This window comes from Onychomys torridus, chromosome 13 (genome assembly GCF_903995425.1).
Source record: "Onychomys torridus chromosome 13, mOncTor1.1, whole genome shotgun sequence".
NCBI classification, from domain to species: domain Eukaryota; kingdom Metazoa; phylum Chordata; class Mammalia; order Rodentia; family Cricetidae; genus Onychomys; species Onychomys torridus.
In genome coordinates this window covers 5413097-5435164 of record NC_050455.1, presented here as the reverse complement: position 1 = coordinate 5435164, position 22068 = coordinate 5413097, and the positions used below count along the sequence as shown (strand labels likewise).

Below are 22068 nucleotides of genomic sequence, written 5' to 3'. Positions count from 1 at the left end.
GATTTATTTTAGGGAGATTAAAACAAATTTTAATCCCATGATATTAGTTTCACTAAATATTGAGCATATTCTAGGAAATACTTCATTTATTCAGTTCACTGAAATATAGTTAAAGGATACAAACAAATTCATAAGAACCATTAAAAAGTGAAACATTTGAAAATAAACAGAAGTTTCCTGTTAGTGCAGTGTCAGACTAGCCTACTTTTTGAGTTTCATTTTTGTCTGCATTTGTTTGTGTGAATAATCACGAATTAATTGTTCCTGCTGACAGCCTCCTCACTCTGACCCATTCCGGATGTGGCAGAGTTAGACAGCAAACCTTTCTTTTTTAGGCCCTCAAAGCTGCCATTTTTCTTGTTAGGCAGACTTCCCAGATTCATGGCTGGTTCCTTCCTCTGCTAAACTTTAGAGTCGCTTACTCCTGACTCCTCTGCCATTCACTGCCCCAGAATTTCTTGCAGAAATAATGATAAAAATAATAGCATTAGCAACACTAGTATCCTCCAGGTCAGTGCCTCTCTGAATTCTTTACTTTGGGCTTTTATCAAGGAAGTCTGAAGGTGAAGGAGCGCCCTTTCTAGGTGCGGAGATCATTTGCATTTTGATTGGCCCTTTTCACCAATGCTTTCCAACAGATGCAATACAAAGCAACATGGAGAAAATGCTTTAGTGTCAATTGGAAAACCCCAGAAAATGCTATGGTTGTTGTTTCCTGCATGGGGCCTTATACCACTACTCCAAACACTCAATAGCTTATAGCCTATGGTTCTATAGGGGCCCCTCTTACAGCCCATGGTCTGTAGGGTCCCCTCTTACAACATGGTCTTACAGCCTATGGTCTGTAGGGTTCCCTCTTATAGCCTATGGTCTGTAGGGTTCCCTCTTATAGCCTATGGTCTGTAGGGTTCCCTCTTATAGCCTATGGTCTGTAGGGTCCCCTCTTATAACCTATGGTCTGTAGGGTCCCCTCTTATAACCTATGGTCTGTAGGGTCCTCTCTTATAACCTATGGTCTGTAGGGTCCCCTCTTATAACCTATAGTCCGTAGGGTTCCCTCTTATAACCTATGGCCTGTAGGGTTCCCTCTTCTACCGGTAAGCTGTGCTTTAAAATGTCTGAGTACTCTCTGGAATGTGACAACTGTTGCCCAATTTTTAAATGGTCTTAATAAAAACCCAGAGCCAGATATCGGAGTAAATGCTGAAAGATCAGAGGAAACAAGCCACAGCCACTTCTCACCTCGCCAACTCCTCCAGGAACCCTAAGACTGAATGCCCGAGTCCTTAGCAGAAAGGCTTCACGTTCCTGTCTCCTCCCACCTTATAGGCCCCTCTCCATCCAGCCATCTCACTTCCTGTCTCAACCTTCCTAGTGCTGGGGTTAATGGTGTGTGTGCTTCCCAAATACTGGTAGCAAATGCATGAGATCTCAAGTGCCGGGATTAAGGACATGTGCCACCATTGCCTGGCTGTTTCTTTTAGACTGAGTCAATCTCATGTAGTCTAGGGTGGCTTTGAACTCAGAGATCCAAACAGATCTCTGCCTCCAGAGTGGTAGGATTAAAGGACACAGATGGAGCAGCAACTCTTTCAGATTCGCTTTCTCCTCTGAAATACTGTTCCTAATTACTATGCCAAGCATCGGATAGGACAGTGTTACCGGTGGACAATAACTGGTTACTGTTTCGCCTTCAGTAGTGTTCTCAGCTGTGTGATTACATGAATCCACTTGTATCATAGTGCTTTCCTGAGGACAGTGAAGGGCAACAAGTTAATTCCCACCAACAGTTACCATTGTGAGGAAGAAGGTTCCATCTTTATTCTTAGAATGGCTTGTCTTCATCTGTGTGTGTGTGTGTGTGTGTGTGCATGCGTGCGTGTGTGTGTGTGTGTGTGTGTGTGTGTGTGTGTGTGTGTGGTGTTTACATGCACAGGGGGGGGGGGGGGGAAATCACATGTGGAGGTCAGAATAAAACTTGCCTGAGGGGGTTCTCCTTCCACCCTGTTGGTCCCACAGTTTGTACTCAGATGTCAAGTCTGGCCACAAGCACCTTTACCAGCTGAGTCATCTTGAAAGCCCGGTCTTCACCCTTTAGATCTCTTCAAATATAACAGGGTGTTTCTACTTTGTCACACCATCAGCCCTGTAGTTCCATCCTTGCTTGCTAACTTTTAAACTTTACATATATGCATATTTGTTTTTGTTGTCTTTCCTATAACAGCATAATGTCCTTGAGAGATTCCTGTCCAGCTGCTCACTTCTACCACTGGTACTTCCACACAGCAGGGCCGACACCCAGAACCACTGAATGAATTTAACTGACCTGTGAGATTTACATGTAACATTAAAAAATACGTTTGTTTTTCAGTTTATTCGTAATTTAGGTACTAACTTTGGAGCATCACTGAATGAGTAACAGCATATTAACCTCCCGTTTCTGTGATTGGGAAGTCTAAGTTTGCAGAATTAATCCGCAGCAGTGTGTTCCATTATTAATTTGCAGCTGTTGGTTTTATTCCCCTCACACTGACTTGAAGCCTGGCAGCTTGGGCCTAATTAACAACCACTAAGTATTTGACTGGAAAAGAGGGAGCCTTTTCATAGCTTCGTTTCAAAGGCTCTAAGTCAGATCAAGTGATCCACAAGTGTGGGAAGGCGCGATCCCTAGGTAAGCTGCGGGTGGGGTTCCTTTCAACTTGCAGAGCTTGCAAGCGACTCCGAGGTGCGCACGTGGAGCGCAGGAGCCATTTAAACCAGCGAATCCGCGTTCTCGGTGCTGACCCGGCAGACGCTCCCGAGTCCCGGCTGTCCTGTTTCCTTCTCAGCGGCGGCCCGGGCGACTCCGGACAGCTGCCTCTTCCCGGGAGGGTCGCGGGAGCAGCTGGGGACAGTTTGGCGGGCGGGCCCCGCGTTTCCTGTGACAGCGCGGCCGGGCCGCTCCCTCCCGCGGCGGCGGGACCATTTCCTGAGCGTCGGGGCGGAGGCGGCCGGCGAGGCGCTACCATCAGCGCGCGGGCGCGGGGGTGCGGCCGGACAGCCTGCAGGGACAGACGTGCGGGCGGTGGCGGGGCGCAGGGTTCGAGACTCCCCAGCCTCGAGCAGCTCTCCGGACGCCTCGCTGGGAGCCGCAGCTCCGCGCAGAGCGCGACTCGGCGGGCGATGCGCGCGGCCCCGGGGCATTCCCCCCCGCCGTGCGCGGTGAGGTGGGCCTGCCCGGGAGGCGGGCGTCGGGCCCCCAGCTCCGCGGCCCCCGGAGCGCTCCGGACTCGCCGATCGCGGGCTCGGCGGCAACATGTCTGTGGCGTTCGCAGCCCCGAGGCAGCGGGGCAAGGGGGAGATCACGCCCGCCGCCATCCAGAAGGTAAGCTCGGAGAGGCGTCCGAGCGCGGGCCGAGGCGCGGGGGCCGGGGAGCGGCGGGGCGGTGGTGGGGGCGGGCGCCGGGAAGCCGGCGGAGCCCTTTGGCGCCTGCTCTGCCCGCACAAAAGCGCCGGCAACCGCCGCCGGATCTCCCCGCGGGCCCGGTGTGCTCGGCCGGGCGGCGCGGGGCCGGGAGAGGAGCGGCCCGCGAGACTCCGGCGTCGCCCCGCCCCGCGCGGACCCCACTCGCGGAAGCCGGAGCCCGGAGTGCTGCGCCGCAAACTCCGCGGAGTTGAGGCCCTCCCGGGAGAACTTGGGAACCTTCCGCAGAGGCTCGGAGCAGGCGAGGAAGGAGCCAGTGGGCACCGGGCTGCCCCAGAGGAGCACCGGGATCCGCTCCCCTCTGCCCCGATAGATGCGCCTGAGCGCCGGGCAAGCGCTGGGCTTCGGGAGGGCGAGCCTGCTCCTCGCCGGCCGGAGTGGGCCGTCTACACCGACGGGCGGGCGGTTTGCATTAAGTCAGGGTAGAAGCGCAGGGAGCTGAGAGTGCCACCCCAGTCGCCGCTCTGGGACTGCCAACTGGGGACACAAAGGTTCTTTATTATCCTCTGAGCCTGTGTCTAAAAGCAGGGCACTATTCTAGATCTCGGCGTGGTAGACTTTGAAAAGTCGCTTGTTAAGTTGACCAGTTTGCCTTGAGTATTTCTGTCTCGTCCCCTGCCCTGGAGCAAGGTTGAGGGGACAAAGTCAACTTGTAGTGCCAATCGGGCCACCTTGCAGATCTGTGGGTTAATGACCATCGTTTCTGTTTACTGTCAGGGTCTTTGTAGGGTGGCGTCTGACATTTGCCCAACTGTTGCTTTATTTTCTTTGAAGAAACCCGCCTGGCAGTGCCTGGGAACGCAGTTGCTTTCTCTAGTGGTAGCCTGGCGAACAACTTCCTTTACACACGTGCAGAAAGCATGTTTCTGAAGGGATTCGCGCTTTCTTTTTGAACTCTAGAAAAAGTGTCGTTTTCCTTTTTCTCAGCAGAGCTCTTTCTCCATGTCTTACTGTTTATTGTGGGTGATCTAGGAGGTCTTAACTGGTTATTTTTCATTCTCAGATATGAAGTGAAAAATGGATTAAATTTTTTTTTCTTTTTTTTTTTTTTGGTTTTTTGAGACAGGGTTTCTCTGTAGCTTTGCGCCTTTCCTGGAGCTCACTTGTTAGCCCAGGCTGGCCTCGAACTCACAGAGATCCGCCTGCCTCTGCCTCCCGAGTGCTGGGATTAAAGGCGTGCACCACCTCCGCCCGGTTTAAATCTTTTATAGTGTGTGTGTGTGTGTGTGTGTGTGTGTGTGTGTATGTGTGTGTGTGTGTGTGTGTGTGTATCTGTCATGTGCATGCAGTGTTTGGGGAGGGCAGAAGAAACATTAGATTCCCTTGAATTGGAGTTAACAGCCAGTTGTGAGTCGCATTGTGGGTGCTGGGAACCAAACCCAAGTCCTCAGCAAGAACATTAACCATCTCTCCAGCCCCAAAAGTGTATTCCAGTTTAGTTTTGTTTACAGTATCAAACATTGGTATTAGACAGGAGACAGACAGATGGTTAGGGTTGTTTAATGTGCCATGCATTCCTTGGTTTGAGTATTGAATTGATGACACTCAGGAGGCAGACAATCTCCAGATTTGAGGCTAGCCTGGTCTATGTAGTGTGAGTCCCAATACTGCCAGGGCTGTTATACAGAGAAATCATGTCTCAAAAACAAAAAACAAAAGCAAAACCAAAACCAAAAAAAGAGAATATTCTTGGTGTCCATCTAGTAGTGATCTTTTTAAGAAGCACACCTTAGAGAAGATGGTGGTTTGGGTGTTGTTGCCTGGTCATTCATTGACTCTTGAAAGATGGGTTCAGGATCAGCATTACCCTAATCTAAGCTCCTACAAACTTAGGTGGTGTGCTAGGGACAGCATGCCAGCACTAAACAGTCTTCTGTTGGTCTTTTTGTGTAGTATCATTGTTATAGATAAATTATTTAGCCTTCAAAGCCAAGGTTGCTTAGACTGTTGTCAGATGATAAAATGATAATTTATGTATCTTAGCTTTTTTTATGCATTCTGAGAGATACCTAATTGTATATTATAAACTCAAATTTTATTAATTACTATAAATGTATAACTGTCATTATGTGTTGTTTTAGAGAGTCACAAATCTATACAGTTAGAAAAGAAGGTAGCCTGTTTGTTACGTCAAGTTCCTGGGCATCCATATTCATGTGTTTATTTCAGTCTGGGTAGGACAGATTTTTTTTTTCCCCCTACATACTACAAAGCATTAGAATGCTCCAAAACCAATTGAGATTTAACTTTCAGCTAGTTGAAACTATAGTTACAGATAGCATAGGTAAATAAATGTTTCTGTATTAAAAAACAACAACAAAAAATGGGGTCTGGAGGATGGCTCATTGGGGTTGAAGGAGAGAACTATGCTACAGAGTTGTCTAACTCTGATCTCATGTGCACCTTGGCACTTGTGTGTGTGTGTGTGTGTGTGTGTGTGTGTGAGAGAGAGAGAGAGAGAGAGAGAGAGAGAGAGAGAGAGAGAGGGAGAGGGAGAGAGAGGAGAGAGAGAGAGGGAGGGAGGGGGGGGGGGGGAGGGGAGGGGAGAGGGAGAGAGAGAGGAGAGAGCACACTCACTCAACTAATGTTAAATAAAACTGGTCAAAAGAAACACCAATTTTCCCTTCTGGGTTTCAAGAAGGAGAGTAATTGAAATAGGTATAAACATAGTTGATTAAATGTGGTATCATTCCAAATATATAAAGTAGAGATTTTTATGTGTGTGTCACAAGGTGTAATCCATATATTAACAGAAGACCCCAGTAGGTTCAGTTTCTATGTAGATGAGACATTTCTAGAAAAATCCAAATTACAAAAATCAGTTGCAGAAATACTTATATGAATCATGGTTAGCATATTTTATAAGTATTTATACATTTTAACAGTAATGAAAAAATTTAAGTTAATTCAATTTCATGATTTCTTATTACTGTGAACTTGGAAGTATTTTGTAGCAGCAGGTAGAAACATTAACACAAAGTAATTGAAGAGGGTGTTTTCCATGTCGCTTGGATGATTTTGCTATCTGTAATGATGGCTTTGAGGAAACTGTTTGTTGCCTAGAAGTGCTTCTGTATGTAATATTCATAAATATCTTCTGTCCTCAGACCTCTTGGTCATTCATCTTACTTGATGTGCACTAGATCTACAATAACCTTTTTCTGTTTTATTTTAGATGCTGGATGAAAATAACCATCTTATTCAGTGTATAATGGACTATCAGAATAAAGGGAAGACGTCAGAGTGCTCTCAGTAAGACCCACAAGTCCCTTGTATCTGGGTGGTGGGGTTTTACTTTTCTTTTGATTAACAGTTTTAAATTTTATTTGTAGAGTTGTGGTACTGTCCCCTGAGTTGGTTTGAGGAAATTTTCATCTCCCCAAAGAGAAATAGCTGTCTATTAGGCATCATTGGGAATTGTTTTTGTTATTTTGAGGCAGGGTTTCTCTGTGTAGCCATGGTTACCCTGGAACTCACTCTGTAGATCAGGCTGGCCTTGAACTAGAGATCTGCCTGCCTCTGCCTCCCATCTGTTAGTGTAGACTTGAACTATTGGGACCTTTATTGTAAGTGGATTCCAACAATGTATGGTCTGTTTTGACTGACTTCTCCCCCTGCCCCTGTACTTTTTGAAATGGGGTCTCATGAAGCCCAGGCTGCTGTCAAACTCATGATCCCTGTCTCTGCCTCTCAAGTGCACATTATAGGGGTGTGCCAAACACCCAGTTCTGATTGACTTTTTTTCCACAGAGAAAGGCATGATGTCTTCAAGGTTGATTGATACTGGTACTTCCTTATAATGCCAAATGATCTTCCATTGTACTCTGTTATTTGGTTTGTTTCCAGTTTTGACTGTCTTTTATTGATTCTTTTACGAAAGAAAAGCCCTTTGTGGTGGGAGGTAGGTGCCCCCCCCCCCCCCCCCCCCCCGTTTCTTACCCTATAGTATAAAATAATGACTTTGAACTTGTACAGAGCCTCATCTGTAGAAAAGTAAAATCTTAGCTTGGTGGTGGTGGCACACACCTTTAATCCCAGCTCACAGGAGGCAGAGGCGGGCCTAGTCGACAGCAAGTTCCAGGAGAGCCAGATCGACACCGAGAAATCCTGTCTTGAAAAACGAACAAACAAACAAAAAAAAAAAAAAAAAAAAAAGAAAAGAAAAAGAGAAATAAACTCTTCATGTATGTACTGTATTTAGTTACTTCTAAATACTGAGAGAGCAAAACTTTATGTCCTAGAGAACTGATTGTCATTTATAAGGGCCAAACTTTAATTTTACAGTGGTCTCTCTGAAGTGAGTGATAGATCCTAATAGACTCAGATTTGAAGGTAGGCTTGGCTAAGAACCCCAGCACCTTCAAGGCTAAGGCAGGTGAATTATAAATTCCTGAGCCACACTTCAGGACCCTGTCTTTTTTGTTTTGTTTTGTTTTGTGACAGGGTTTCTCTGTGTAGCTTTGCGCCTTTCCTGGAACTCACTTGGTAGCCCAGGCTGGCCTCAAACTCACAGAGATCTACCTGGCTCTGCCTCCCAAGTGCTGGGATTAAAGGTGTGCGCCACCACCACCTGGTTTAGGACCCCGACTTAAGAGAACAACCATAAAACCCCCAAACAGAAGATTGGATGTGGTGGAATTGTCTATTTTGTCAAGCATTCATTCAGAGCAGCAGTGTCCAGCAGCTGTATGTAAATACAAGTCACATTTTCTAGTAGACGCCTAAACAAAAAAGAAATGACATGAATGTGCTTTACTCAGTTCATTATTTATAACGTACGGACACCTTGGTACATAACTTACATCAAAGCATTGAGAGAGCTCACACTCCATGCCCGTCCCAAGTTGTGGGCAGTGTTTCGGATTAGAACCAGATGTGCCATTTCTGTGTCCAGTGGCTGCTGCCCTGGAGAACACGGCTCTAGAGTGTTTCACTCAACCCTGTTCTAGGGCCCATCCTTTCCTAGCGGTCTCATTGGCCTGCTCTGGGGGATGGTCCCAGCGACCAGGTGATTGGCTTTTCCATCTTTGTTGGGCTCTTTCCCTCCAGTGATGCACTCACCTCTGGATTTTAGGTCTCTTTCCCTCTGTTTAAATAATTTTAAAATAAAGATCTCATGTTCAGTGTTAGAGAAATGTGATGGTTACCTTAGTCCTCACAGTCTTCCTTCCTTCCCTCTGTGTGCATGTCAGCACACATAGAGATTATGCCGTTCTAGGGTTCATAGAAGTCATCTTTCCCTCTTTCTCAGTTAGGATCTTGTCTCTGTTTGGCAAGTGCTATCCCTGCTGAGTGAATGTCCAGTCCGAGGCTGCAATTCTTAAATGGATTACTAGGTCAGAGACCATGCTAAATTGCCAGACTACCCTGCCAAAAATGTCCTGGCTTTACTTCAGTCCTGTGCTGGTGTTCACTGCCAGCAATGGCCATCTTTTACAAAATTCCATGTATCTGATTGGTAAAAACTACGAGTTTTTAAACAAATGCTCTTTCCAAACATTTCCTACTTAATTCAAAGGGCTCAGTAATATAATAGAAATTACTGTATGTCCTTTACTGAAGTTCTTCTGGCCGTAACCGAATAACCCAATAGCTTTTTATTACATCGACATTTGAGAATGATTGCAGATATGATTCTCTTACTGTTAGTGGTGGCCCAAGCTTTCCCTGAAGTTGGGCATGGATTCTTACATTGCCTGAGCATAAATTATTGAAGTGACTAGTGCAACACTGTCATGCCCAGCATTTTCAGGCTTTCAGTGTGCTCTTTTCAGATCCCACTGCGGGTCACATTTTGCATTTAATGGGCACGTCTTGTGGTATGCTTTAACCTGCAGCTCTCCTCAGACTTACTGCTTCGTGGTGTTGATGTTGCGGAATGCAGCTACTCTGTGGAATGTCCTCTTTTAAGACCCAGTTTACGATTCTGCAGAACGAAGTTCACATTGGCATTGGTGTCACATTGTGAAGTGATGCCCTTTTGACTGCGTCCTCCCTGGTGGTTCAGTACTGGTGGTTGCTTTGATCTGCTTCCTAAGCTGGTGCCTGCTGTTTCCTCCACCATAGTTATATTTTCTCTTTTGTAATTCCTATGCATAACGCTAGGCAGCCACCTTGAAACACACATGTACCTTTTCTTCAATCTACTAATTTTAATATCCACTAATTGTAACTGAAAGTTTTTCTGTGCCCACAGCCACTCAGACTCAAATGAATACACAGAGGCTTATATTAATTACAAACTGTGTGGCCTACTGGCTCAGGCTTTTCACTAGCTAGATCTTACATCTTAAATTAATCCATTTCTATAAATCTATGCTTTGCCACGTGGCTCGTGGCTTACAGGTATCTGTACATCGTGCTTCTCATAGGGGTGGCTGGCAGCGTCTCCTCTGTTCTACCTTTCTCCTTCCTCTTCCCTAGTTAGAATGTCCTGCCTAACCCTCTTCTGCCTCACCATTGGCCAAAAAGCTTTATTTATCAACCAATCAGAGCAACGTATTTTCACAACATACAGAAAGACATTCCCCACCAGCTAATGAATTCCGCACAGTGGTTTTTGCTGTTGTGGTTGTCAAATGATGACCAGCTCCATCACCCACCCTAAACGTACTTGGAATTCTGCTGTGAGGAAGTCATCTTTCACCTCCCTCCATTCATTATTTTAGGGTTTTATATTTAAACGGATTTGTATATCCCTCTGTATTCTCTGTCTTACCTTTTGCTTTGATACTTTGTTTTCTTTCTCAGGTTGTTCTAGATCTGACTACTGGGAGCATTTCTATCTAGCTTCTTGACATCTTTCAAGTTTTTCCTTCGTTTCCCTCCCCCCTCCTTCATTTATTGAGACAGGGTTTCACTCTGTATTCCTGGCTGTCCTGGAACTCATTCTGTAGACCAGACTGGCCTTGAACTCAGAGAGATCCCACCTGCCTCTGCCTCTGAGTGCTGGGAGTAAAGGTGTGCGCCACCACCACCTGCCTCTTATATTTTGAGCATTTCATTTTCCTGTACTGTGAAGTGTTTTAGTTTTGCCTTATAGTTTTTCTTGTACGAACCTGGAATCATCCATTTCTCTTAAGACCAGATTGGCGGTTTGTTTGTTTAAATATATAGGCTGAAATGTAGAAACCAAATTGTTGTTGTCAGATTGTCTTGTTTCCTAATCACTTCCACACTTTGCATGACCATTTCCATTTATGTATTTTGTTTCTTCAGTACATTTTGTCTGTATATATTTGAAATTCCATTTTTAAAAAGTAGTGGATCTATTTCTGTGGTTTGGCTGTGGATAGTGCATAATCTTCAGTTGTGAGATCACCCCTGAAGCCAGGTGTGGAGGCGCTAGTGGAGTGACTGTCTATCACCTGAGGCATTTAAGAACCTGCCAGAGCTGAAGGTTGTGTGGTATAGGACAGGTTTTGTTTTCACAGGTGACCTGTGTTACGGATAGCGAGGTGTTCCCAGCTGTTCAGCTGTTCTGGTCTGAATCAATAGTGGGTGATTTGCAGTGTTTACATTTGCAGCTTCGTCATTTATGTGTGTGGAGAGAGAGATCCACTACTTTTTAAAAATAAAATTTCAGATACATATAGGCAGAATTTATTGAAGAATCAAAATATATAAATCCCCTCTTCCTCTGCACATCAGGATAGACCTCATAGAAACTTCTCATCTCTTATTTGATGCACCTAGGACTTAGAGTGTTTTAAAGAAGAGACTTAAATTTTGCCCTTTCTAATGAATTTCATAACTCTCATCTTTAATTAAGGGGGCTTTGCTATGTCACTTAGGGTTGCCCCGAATTCTAGGGTTTGGAATTTTATGTTTTTCAAGTTCATGTATTCTTTCACAATTTCATACCTATACATAATGATATTCTCCACCATTATGCTCTCTTATCCCTGCCTACCAAACACTTCTTCCCCAAGTCCCCCTACTTGTGTGTGTGTGTGTGTGTGTGTGTGTGTGTGTGTGTGTGTGTGTTCGTTCCTTCTGTTTCAGCCTTAGAAGAACTTGATCAACAGGTCTAAGCAGCCGGGCCTGCTTTGATGGGTTTGCCTTTGTTTTGACTGTTCTTTTGGTATTCATCCTTTCTTAAGTTGTCAGTGCAGTTTGAATAAAGAAAAAAATCTCTTGCTCTCAGCAGATGTTCCTGTCCCTCATGGTGGAAGTGCAAAGAAAATGTAGAGATACAGTAAATGCCAACTATCTGGGAATTGATAGTCTGGCTTTGATTAAATATTTCCTTTGAATACAATTTCTTAGATTAAAAATCACTTACCTCCATTGTGGGTGAGAGCAGACCTCTGGAGGCCCCACCCTCTCGAGGGCTGTAGGCAGTTAGTGGTACTGGGAGAATCTCAGCGGGGAGGTGCCGAGTTCTGTTCTCAGTGGTGTAAAGCTGGCAAGCTGCCCACACACACATAAAAGAAGCCGTAATTCCATCACACTGAAGGCTGAGGCAGGAGGATTGCCATGAGTTCAAGGCCAGCCTAGACTATATAATGAGACCTTGTCTCAAAAAAAGTAAACCAAACAAACCCTTACTGAGTTCTGACCATTAAAAGTATATGTCTTATAAAAGAGAGAGAGAGAGAGAAAACAAATACATTTAAAACAAGACAATAAACACATCCTTGTCAAACAGATTCCCGTAGTGATTCTCTCCTCTCTGTAGCTCTGGAAACTGACCTGTGTCATTCTCTATGGCAGGGTCTGAAGCGCTGTGCGCAAGGCTCAAGGTCCTCACGCTTGCTAATGCATACTTGGGACATTGCTTCCTTCTATGTGGTTTGACTATTTCTAAATCAGCCCAGACTTTGCTTTAGTCAGCAGCCTTGTTTGGGTATTTTCTATATTTCAGAGTGCTTTATAAATTTTAAAGCAAGTAATTAGTATTTGTCATCATTTAATGGAATTTTAGTTTAAATTACTGCTTATCAAGGTAACTTTTATTCTGTAAACTATAGCGCCATCCAATAAATGTGCTGTTTTAAAGTTATTTTTAAAATTAAACCTAAGCTTTTCAGATTAATTTTTAATTAATAAACTCAGGACTGGTTATTTTGCCTTATGCAAGTTACTGTGTTGTGGCTTTTAGTGGCCTCTTTAGAAGCTGGGCTCTCTTTTAACGTGATCATAAACATTTGGAGGTATCTGTCAGAACTTGTTAAGACCATACAATCATCAAACACAAGATTTTGATGGATCTGGTACCTTGGGCTGGCTTTCAGCAGTCACCATGGTCAAATATAAGATGTTGAATATATTTGCTAATCTCCCATTAGCTTGTATATTCAGCTTCCTGTGTTAACAAGGTACAGTTACATTTAAAGATGGGGACAGCATAAAAGGCACTGTCAGCTGATGTTGTCTGTAAACGTTGCAGGGCACACTGCGCAGGCTGGCAGGGTATGGGGTATTGCGGCCAGGCGCACCCACCCCACGGTTGACTAATGTAGAAGAGCGCAGGGACAAGTGGAATGGCATTTATAGACTAGAAAATGAAATGTCTCTGGAAATGTTTCTGTTTTTATTCTGTAGTCTGAGCTGAGTTCAGATTCTCCTGTGGTTTCTGTTGTTTTGTTTTTAATTCCATTTTAAGTGATTTACATACAAACTCAGAAGAGGATGTGAAAATATATAAATAACCAAGTTTTTGTTAATCATTTTTGATACTTGTTTTTTTCTTAGAATAAACTTTCTGATGGATATTCCTGATTTTTCTCACTGTAGTTTTACTCCACAGTTTCCGTCACCCTGGACTAGAAAATTGAGAGCCTATCTCAAAAACCAAAAGCAAGACAACAACAACAACAAAATCAACCACAACCAAAACTTGCTTTTGCCCACCTTCTTCTTTTAGGAAAAGGAGATGGAGGCACTAGGGTGTGTTGGAATAGACTCTCTGTACTGTGATTGGTGTTAGTGCCCTTGTGGTGGTTCTAAGGGGTGTCTTATTTGGGGGAGATTAGTATTGAAGTGTCATGGTGTGGCAGAAAGTATGTGTGCATAGACATGAGACAGAATGATGGGATAAATGCTAGAAAATACTATTTGGAAATCTGGAAGAGAGATGTAAAAGGCTTTCCCTCCACCCATTCCTGAAACTTCTGGAAATTTAAAGTAAGTTCAAATTAATTAAAAGTTAGATTTGATGGTGAGCACAGTTGGGTAAATATCTTGAAAATTTAACTGAGTTATATTTGTGTATAGATACTTAAAGCTGCAAGGAGCTTTAAAGGCCTGCTCTAACTCCTGTTAGATTAAGCATGGGATACTTTGTGACTTTCTAAGGCTGGCTAGGGCTAATCAGCGTAGTAATAATTAAGCTTTGTTGTGGTCATGTGTGTGCAAAATCTTCAGGTTGGCATTTTTATTTGCCATGATGTAGTCAGTAGTCCCTAGAAAGCTCACACTCAGGGATCATACAGCATACGAAAACTCAGAGAAGAAAAAGGAGGATTTCAAAGTGTACTCATTGAAATCAGTGTGTGTCCTAATTAAAAGTGGCAGCTCGGGCCTGCTAGCTGGCTCAGCAGGTGAAGGTGCTGGCATCACCTAGCCTGGCTTCATCTGGACCCCCAGGACCCACATGGTGGAAGGAGAGAAGCGACTCTGGTTACAACTCGGGGCCTCATACTGCCCCCCACCACGAAGAAAGTTAAAAAGATGTTCTTGAGGGCTGGCCATGGTGACACACTCCTTTAACCCCAGCACTCAGAAGGCAGAGGCCAGAATTTAGGTGGATCTCTTAAGTTCCAGACCAACTTGATCTGCAGACTACAGATTAAGTTCCAGGACAGCCAGGCTACACGAAGAAACCCTGTCTCCAAAACAGAAAGAAAAAGGAGACTGATTATTTGTGTCTAGAGCAGTGTTAAGTGCCCCGTGAGACTCGTAGAAAGGTGTGAAGCAGTCCCAGCTTCTGTTTGCTGTCAGGGTTCGAAGAATTTCAAAAACACAATTAACCGTAATAATTACTTGTTGGTTTTGTTTATCCTAGGACCATTTATATGTGAAGAACGGAACTAAAAGTGTAGGCTTCTCAGTGTGGAAGGAAGCTTTGTGATCAGTAAGAGTCAGGATTTCCCGTGTTAGGAAAGTGAAATGGGCGATTTATGACAAGGTTAGAGAAGTATTCCAATTTGGACCTGAATTAGACTATTTCATTTGTTTGAATAAAATTTGTTTGACATTCATTTTAAATTTATAGCTAGTATCCATAATAAATGATGTTTTGTCTTTTGAGACCTGGTCTTGCTATATTCGTAGACCAGCCTGTGTTTCTGTACCAGCTTCTCAAGTGTTGGGGCCTGGCCTCTGGAAAATGAAGTCTTAAAACAGTGGTACATTTTGGTGTAGGTTTTAAATTTGTATGTATGGAACTTGCTCTGTTCGTGCACTGAGACCAGACAGTAATTAGATTACTGCCAGTTTGGGGTTTTATATGAGTTAACTTTAAAAATTATAAAGCTGCTGGGAGGTGGTGGCACATGTCTTTAACCAGCACTCGGGAGGCAGAGCCAGGCGGATCTTTTTGAGTTCGAGGCCAGGCTGGTCTACAGAGTGAGATCCAGTCCAGGAAAGGTGCAAAGCTACACAGAGAAACCCTGTCTCATAAAACAAAAACAAAAACAAAAATTATAAAGCAATTTTAATTATTAAGCAGTATTACCAAAAGCCATTTTTGTAGTTATATTTAACCGTATAGCCCAAGTATTAAGAATTTGCTCTATTGTTGTAAAGTGAATTGTTAATGATTTCAGTGTTCCGTCCTTTTGCTCACGTCTACCCTTGGGAGGCAGAGGCAGGTGGACCTCTGTGTCTTTGAGACCTATGACCTACATAGTGAGTTCCAGAACAGCCAGGGCTACATAATGAGACCCTGTCTCAGAACAACCAACCGCAACAAAAGCAGAAGGAAGTGAGGGTGGGGTGGGGTGGTGAGCATATTTTATTAAATTTCTTTATTTTAGTTCTTGGAAACCCTAATATACTGTATGTCTGAGGCTGGATGTCGGTTATTCCTTGTGCAGCCATGAAATCGTGTGTAACTCAGCAGTCTCTCAACCATGACTCCTCAGAGGTAAGGAGTGCGAGAGCTGCTGCCTCTGTTAAGTGAGGTATGTGCACATAGACAGTAACGGAGCCTCTCTAGCACGTGGTGGAGTCACCATGTTCCCATACCGTAAGTGTGTTGTGTGTCATTTGGAATTATTTTGCAGAGGAAATAGGAAAAGTGCTATTGATGTTCAGCTAACACATCTTTCGTTAAGCTCTAATAATAATTATAATGCTGCTTGTATTTAAGTAGCTAGGAAGATGTTCTTTAATACTGGTATTTGTTTTATTTTAATAGGTATCAGCAGATGTTGCATACGAACCTGGTATACCTCGCTACAATAGCAGATTCTAATCAAAATATGCAGTCTCTGCTGCCAGCAGTAAGTGCCTTGAAACATGTGAGCTGTGTGTATGTGTGTTTGAAAATGTGTGAGGTCCATGTCTGTAGCTGTATGTGATTGAAAGTGTGAGGTCAATGTGTGTGTGTGTGTAAGTGTGCGGTGAAGTCTGTAGCTATGTGATTTAACGTGGTTTGTTTCGGTGATTTTGAATTTTGTGTCAGAAGCTCTGAATTACCTCGAGAACACGAGCCTATTCTGTACTTTCTAATGCAGGGCTTGAGTATTTGAATTAATTCACCTAAAACACTCCCTTCCCTGGGGAAGTTGTATCATTCACCTGTCTACCTAGCTATTTAGTTTATTTTTAATTGCTAATGTATCTGGGGTTGCCTATCATTTGAGTATTAAACACTTGCATGTGAATCTTTAGCTGTCAGGACTGCTATTCTTCATAACAAAGTAAACGAGTTTCTCAACATCAATGAATGCCAATTGCTTTTCAAGTTTTATCTCTTCACTCAACAAGTTCAACTTTATTTGATTACCTCATGTCCAGACAAAATCCTGGTGTTGCTCTGGTTGGTGTATCTAACAGTTTATCCTTTTATATCTCCATTCATTTGTTGGGGAAACTGAGCCACGTGTTGTGCAGATTTTGTCATGCTCTGAGTTCTGTCTTTCAGTTTTATACCACGTTCCTCCATCTCAGTGCACAAACTGATAATTAGGTAGAGACTCAGAGCTGGTTTGGTGATATTCTAGGTGCTGTGGATTTCCTGTTGGATCCTGTCAGGACAATATGGTGCTTTCAGGTCTGAGATAGCAGTCTAGTTACTTTTATGTCTAAGAAATGGAGTTTTCAAGGAGTTTTCTTTCATTTCCTCTTCATTTATTTGGGGATTAGTACCCAGAGACCAATTTGAATGCTTGGAACATTTGTTGTTACAAGATTTTCATGGATATTGAACATTTTTAGTAGACAGAACCAGAACAAAATGTTAAGAATTTGAGATCTAAGTGGTGTTTCTACTTTCATAAATTATTTCAATTATTTTATTTTATTGAGACAGGGTCTCACTGTATCCCTGACATAATTTGCTATGTAAACAAGGTTGGCCTTAAACTCACAGTGATCCACCTGCCCCTACTTCCTAAAGGTATGCACCACCATGCTCACCCTCAGAAACTATTTTTTACCTAATTTTGATTTTGTAGATATCTCTTGTCTTCATACAAGTTTGTAGTTGATTGCTTTATAGTGCACTGTATAAGAACATAAGAGTACCCTGACAATAAGATTCTTGGCCTTAAGCTGCATCCTCCTGGGCATATTTAATGTGTTTAGTTTTGAACATAAAATAGTTTGTATGGATATTGCCTTAAACTTCATTATCCTTGAGTTGATTTCTGTGGACTGTGGGAGGAGTTGGCTTTCTTCTGTTTGCTTCCAAACAACTACTTCTCTGTCTTAGCATCTTTGGAGATGATTTTTTTATCTGGTTTGTCTGACCGCTTGTATCATTTATCAAGTGTTGGTGTATGTGTGGATCTGTTGGACCTCTGTTGTGTTGGTCTTTCTGAATAAATTCCATAATCTTGTCATACCTAATAATACATTTCTTCACTCTTCCCTCCTCAAGAATGCCCTGGATACAGTGAGCTCTTCAAATGTCCATATAACTTAAACATCAGCATGTCAGATTATTATTCTGCCTAATCCTGTTGGGATTTTCATTATTACCTGGACTTTAAGTCACTTGGGGAAGAATTGACACCTTAAAAAAAATTGAGTCTTCCAAATCAAGAGCATTTATATGCATTCTTTTTTCATTCCTTTCGTATCTGTCAGTTAAGTTTCTGGATTTCTCTCCTGAAGCATCTTTCTCTTCTCATTGGGTCTAGTGCTAGGCACTTCATTCAGGAGTGTGTGTATACATGCATGTGCACCACAACACTCACGTGGAGGTCTGAAGCATGATCTTAACTAGTCTTATCAATAAAACCCAGGATATCAGGGTAAAAGCGGAAGATCAGAGAAGCAGAGGAGCAGCCACCAGTGACTTCTTACCTTTCAAATCCTCTGACCAAAAGGGCCCGAGATCCTGTCTCCCATCTGTACAGACCTCCAGACTTCTATAGTTAACCAGTGGCTAGCTCTGCCCTCTCATCTCCAGGTGAGCTTTATTTGTCAGAACACAAGCAAAATATTACACAACATTTCCCCCTTGTTGTTTAAATGAAAAGCAAAGGTTTTAACAAGCATAGAAAAACTATATATAGTAAGTATAATAACTATATACAAATATATACAGGCAATAATTACATTAACAATGTCTAGTCCATTAGCATTTGACAAGTTCAGAGAAAATACTCCATTATCTCTCCTATCTTGGTGAGTCCAAAGTGTTGTACCTAATTTACCTTCTGCCCTAACTTGCATTATCAACCCGAAACTATCTTTTGATGTCTCTCAACCTTATGTACTTTACACCTCTTTTGTGAGTGTCTTTTCTGAATTTGTTAAAAAGAAAACTATAACTGTCTATTCTTCAACTCTGTCAGAGACCTGAGAAGGATGTAATATTACCCAAGTAAACAGGAAGTACAGAACAAACAACTTTCAAAATTGAAAAAATAACAGAAACAGCTGGCTGCTTGGTCAGTCACCCAGGGTTCTTCTTCAACATTGGGGGCATCCATCTTTGGCCTGCAGGCCTAGAATATCTGACAGACTTTTCTGTGAAGCAGGACTTTGAAAGGATTGTCCCACCTTGTCTTGACAAGGTTTGACAGTCAATTTCTTTTGTGTCCCACTTGTCCAATTTGGACAGCATATTGTCAGCAGTCAGTGCAAGGGCAGTTCCTTGCCCAGTGGCTAACTTTTGTTACAAAGAAAGTAAACTCCATATGGAGTTTCTTCGATGCCCATTATTTCTGAAGTAGATTGGTGCTGCCCAGAGCAGACATGTTGCATTGTCATAAAAAACAAAACAAAAAAAACCAATTTATGTTACTAAACATCTTAAATGCTCTATTGTGTAGATCTCTGAAGTGTTTGAAGACCACTTGCCTGTCTAAAATATATGTTTGACTTTGAAAATATACTTAACATGACTACAAGTTTGATTGTAATAGGTGACTAACTACTGACCTGCATTTCTTTATTATCTTACTTTGTAATAATAACTTTCAACGACTAGAAATTTATATTACATTGTTAAATGAGCTGTATAGGTATGATACCTTGAACAAGTGTAGAAACATATGTACAGTATGTCCTAACAAAAATGACCTTAGTATCAATAACCTTTGTATCAGTATACAAAAATATCTTAAACAAGAATAGAAACATATATACAGTATAACAAATAACCTTAAATTTGTATCAATATACAAAAATCCCTATCAATGTAAAATATTTAAAACTAGTAGTTGTTTTTTTGGTTTAAAAGTAGATTTGATAATCTACCCTTTTATCCCATCATTTCTGTATCCCTGTTTTTTCTTTTTAGAATGAGATCTTTGAATCTAATCGCCTTTGTTCAGCTTTTTTCCTGACCATTACCAATAGCAACTTGTAATCAACTCCCCCAAATGATGACAGTTATCCATACCCACTGAACGACCAAAAACCACCCACTCCACTTCTTGGGAATGTGGGCATCCTGCTCTTAAGTTTTATTCCTGCTGTCTGGAGCTGACGACATTTTTAGGCATCCTGGAAAAAAAAAGTTGGGATAATATCAAGTCCTGGAGAGCTAGCTGTATCATTTGTTATATAGTCTCTGTGTATTGGCATCTTTTTCAGGAGCAATTTGTAATTTTCAACCAGGCAAAATTTTCTTTACTTCAAACATTTTCTCTAAAAACAACAACAACAAAAAGATGCCATTCATATAATGGTAAATTACAGATTGAACAAACTGTACATGAATCATTTCCATCGGCTGACGTACAAAATATTGGTATAGGATGGGGCTGTTAGTTTAACATCACTCCCTTGTGGGAGGACCCTCCATTGATATCTCTTAACAGGCTGAGAATTATTATAAGTAGGCACTTGTGAAGGCACATTTTTCTCTATCCTTTTCTTGTAAAGGTATAGTGTATAAACAGTCTTTTAAATCAACAACTATAATAGGCCATCCTTTAAGTAATAGAGAAAGCAGGGGAATTCCAGGTTATAAAAAGCCCATTGGCTGAATCACCTTATTAACAACTCTTAAATCTGTTACCATTCTCCATTTTCCAGATTTCTTTTTAATAACAAATACAGGAGAATTTTAAGGACTTGTCAATTCCTCAATATGTTGAGCATTTAACTGCTCCTGTACTAGCTGTTCTGGGGCCTGTAATTTTTCTGATGACAAAGGCCATTGTTCCACCCAGACAGGTTATTTAGTTTACCATTTTAAAGGTAGGGCTGTTGGTACCTTTGAAAGATCAACAGCTCTTTTTGTACAGCCTAAATGGTGTAGTAGACTATTTTAATGTGCATTACTTTTGTTTATGTTGCATTGCTTTAACTCTGTGAAGCTGTGTTACCTTGCCTGTCTAACACACCTGATGGTCTAATAAAGAGCTGTGCCAAAGCAAGGCAGGAGTAAGGACAGGTGGAGCTCGCCAGCAGGAGAGTATAAAGGGAGAAATCTGGGAGGAGGGATCTGATCTAGGAGCCAGAGGAGGAGGACTCCAGGGGCCAGCCACCCAGCTACACAGCAAGCCACAGAGTAAGATGCACAGAAGTTAGAGAACAGGAAAAGCCCAGAGGCAAAAGATATATGGGTTAATTTAGGGAAAGCTAGCTAGAAACTAAGCCAAGCTAAGGCTGGGCATTCATAATTAAGAATTAGCCTCCATGTATGTTTTATTTGGGAGCTGGGTCACAGGCACCCCAAAAAAGAGCCAACCCCCCCCAAAAAAAACAGAACAAACAAACAAAAAAAGCCCAATAACAACAGAATGGTTGGTGATTGTTATTTATATTACCATTTTATTAGTTTTTCCAAAAACTTTAGTTTATGGTTTGTTTCTGAGATTGGAGGAATGTTAATTTGGGTATTACTGTAACAAATCATGTCCCCATAAATTCATTGTTGTATTAGCCACATAAGGCTTTAATTTTCCATTTTGTCTTTCTGGGCCTATACATTTGACCCATCTGGTGTTTTGCTTTACCTTAGATAAAATTCTACCCCCTAAAAGCTGAATATTTACCTCCTGAAGAGACCAATTTGGATGCTAAGATTCTGGTGCAATTATTGTTATATCTGCCCCTTTGTCTACAGGACCTTCAATCATAATGTCATTTATTTGTACCTTTAGCTTTGTTCTTTGATCATTTATAAAAGCCTACGAAAATATTTGCTGTATGGTTTCTCCTGAAATTTTTGTTTCATCTTCTAAAGTTCTAAAGCTGTTCTATCATCCAGGGCAATATGTTTTTTTATTTATTTTTTCTTTTTTTTAACAATAGGCATTAATTAGGTCCTTAAATTGCTCTGGGGAGGAATTTCCCCCACAGTGACAGGGAATGACTGAACCAAATTTGACAAGGGAACATGTGAGAGGCCCCCTCACAAGGTGTTTTCTCTATGGCAAAGGGTTACCCTGTCTGTCCCTTGTTAATCTGCATTCATTGGTCTAATGTTGGCCTTTGCCACACCTTCTGCATACTCCAGAAGGCAGGGACCTTCTGTTTGCATTTTCATAGAAAAAACATTATTTCTAGGAATACCCTGTCTATAATCCCTTTTTAAGTGACCTTGTTTGCCACAATTAAAATACCTGATGTTTGATTTTTTTTTTTTCTTCAAGTCTTTGGAAATCACCTCTCCTATCCAAGCATACTCATGGTTATGAAATTCAATACTGACTGTATCTCAGATTTGTTTCTCTGTGGGTGCTGATCTTGCCTTTAAAGGCCTAATTACCCTTCTGCATTTTGAATTAGCATTTTCAAAAGGCAAAGATTCAATTACTATTTGTGTAGCTTCTGAGTTTAGTATCATTCTGGTTTACAGCTTGAGTCAATCTTTGTAAAAAGTTAGTGAAGGTTTCTTTTGGGCCCTGTGTAACTTTAGTAAATGACAGTTCTTTTTATAACTTCTTCTGTCCCAAGCATATGAAGCTGCTGCGTGACATAAAGCCAGGTTGTAGTCATCATATAGTGACTGTCTCTGTATGTCAGCATAA

General features: G+C 42.1%; 1 protein-coding gene across 3 annotated transcripts in view; it reads left to right on the top strand.

Moving 5' to 3' along the window:
* The first annotated feature begins 3116 nt into the window (after positions 1-3116).
* Ss18 (SS18 subunit of BAF chromatin remodeling complex) overlaps positions 3117-22068 on the top strand; it is a 69550-nt gene continuing 50598 nt past the window's right edge. Inside the window, exons 1-3 of one of the 3 annotated variants that reach the window (XM_036204842.1) lie at positions 3117-3364; positions 6639-6715; positions 15828-15912. In XM_036204842.1, the coding sequence (XP_036060735.1) occupies positions 3296-3364; positions 6639-6715; positions 15828-15912 (231 nt within the window). In that variant the 5' untranslated portion in view covers positions 3117-3295. The remainder of the gene's footprint in view (positions 3365-6638; positions 6716-15827; positions 15913-22068) is intronic. The other 2 variants (XM_036204844.1, XM_036204843.1) reach the window with 2 other exon arrangements.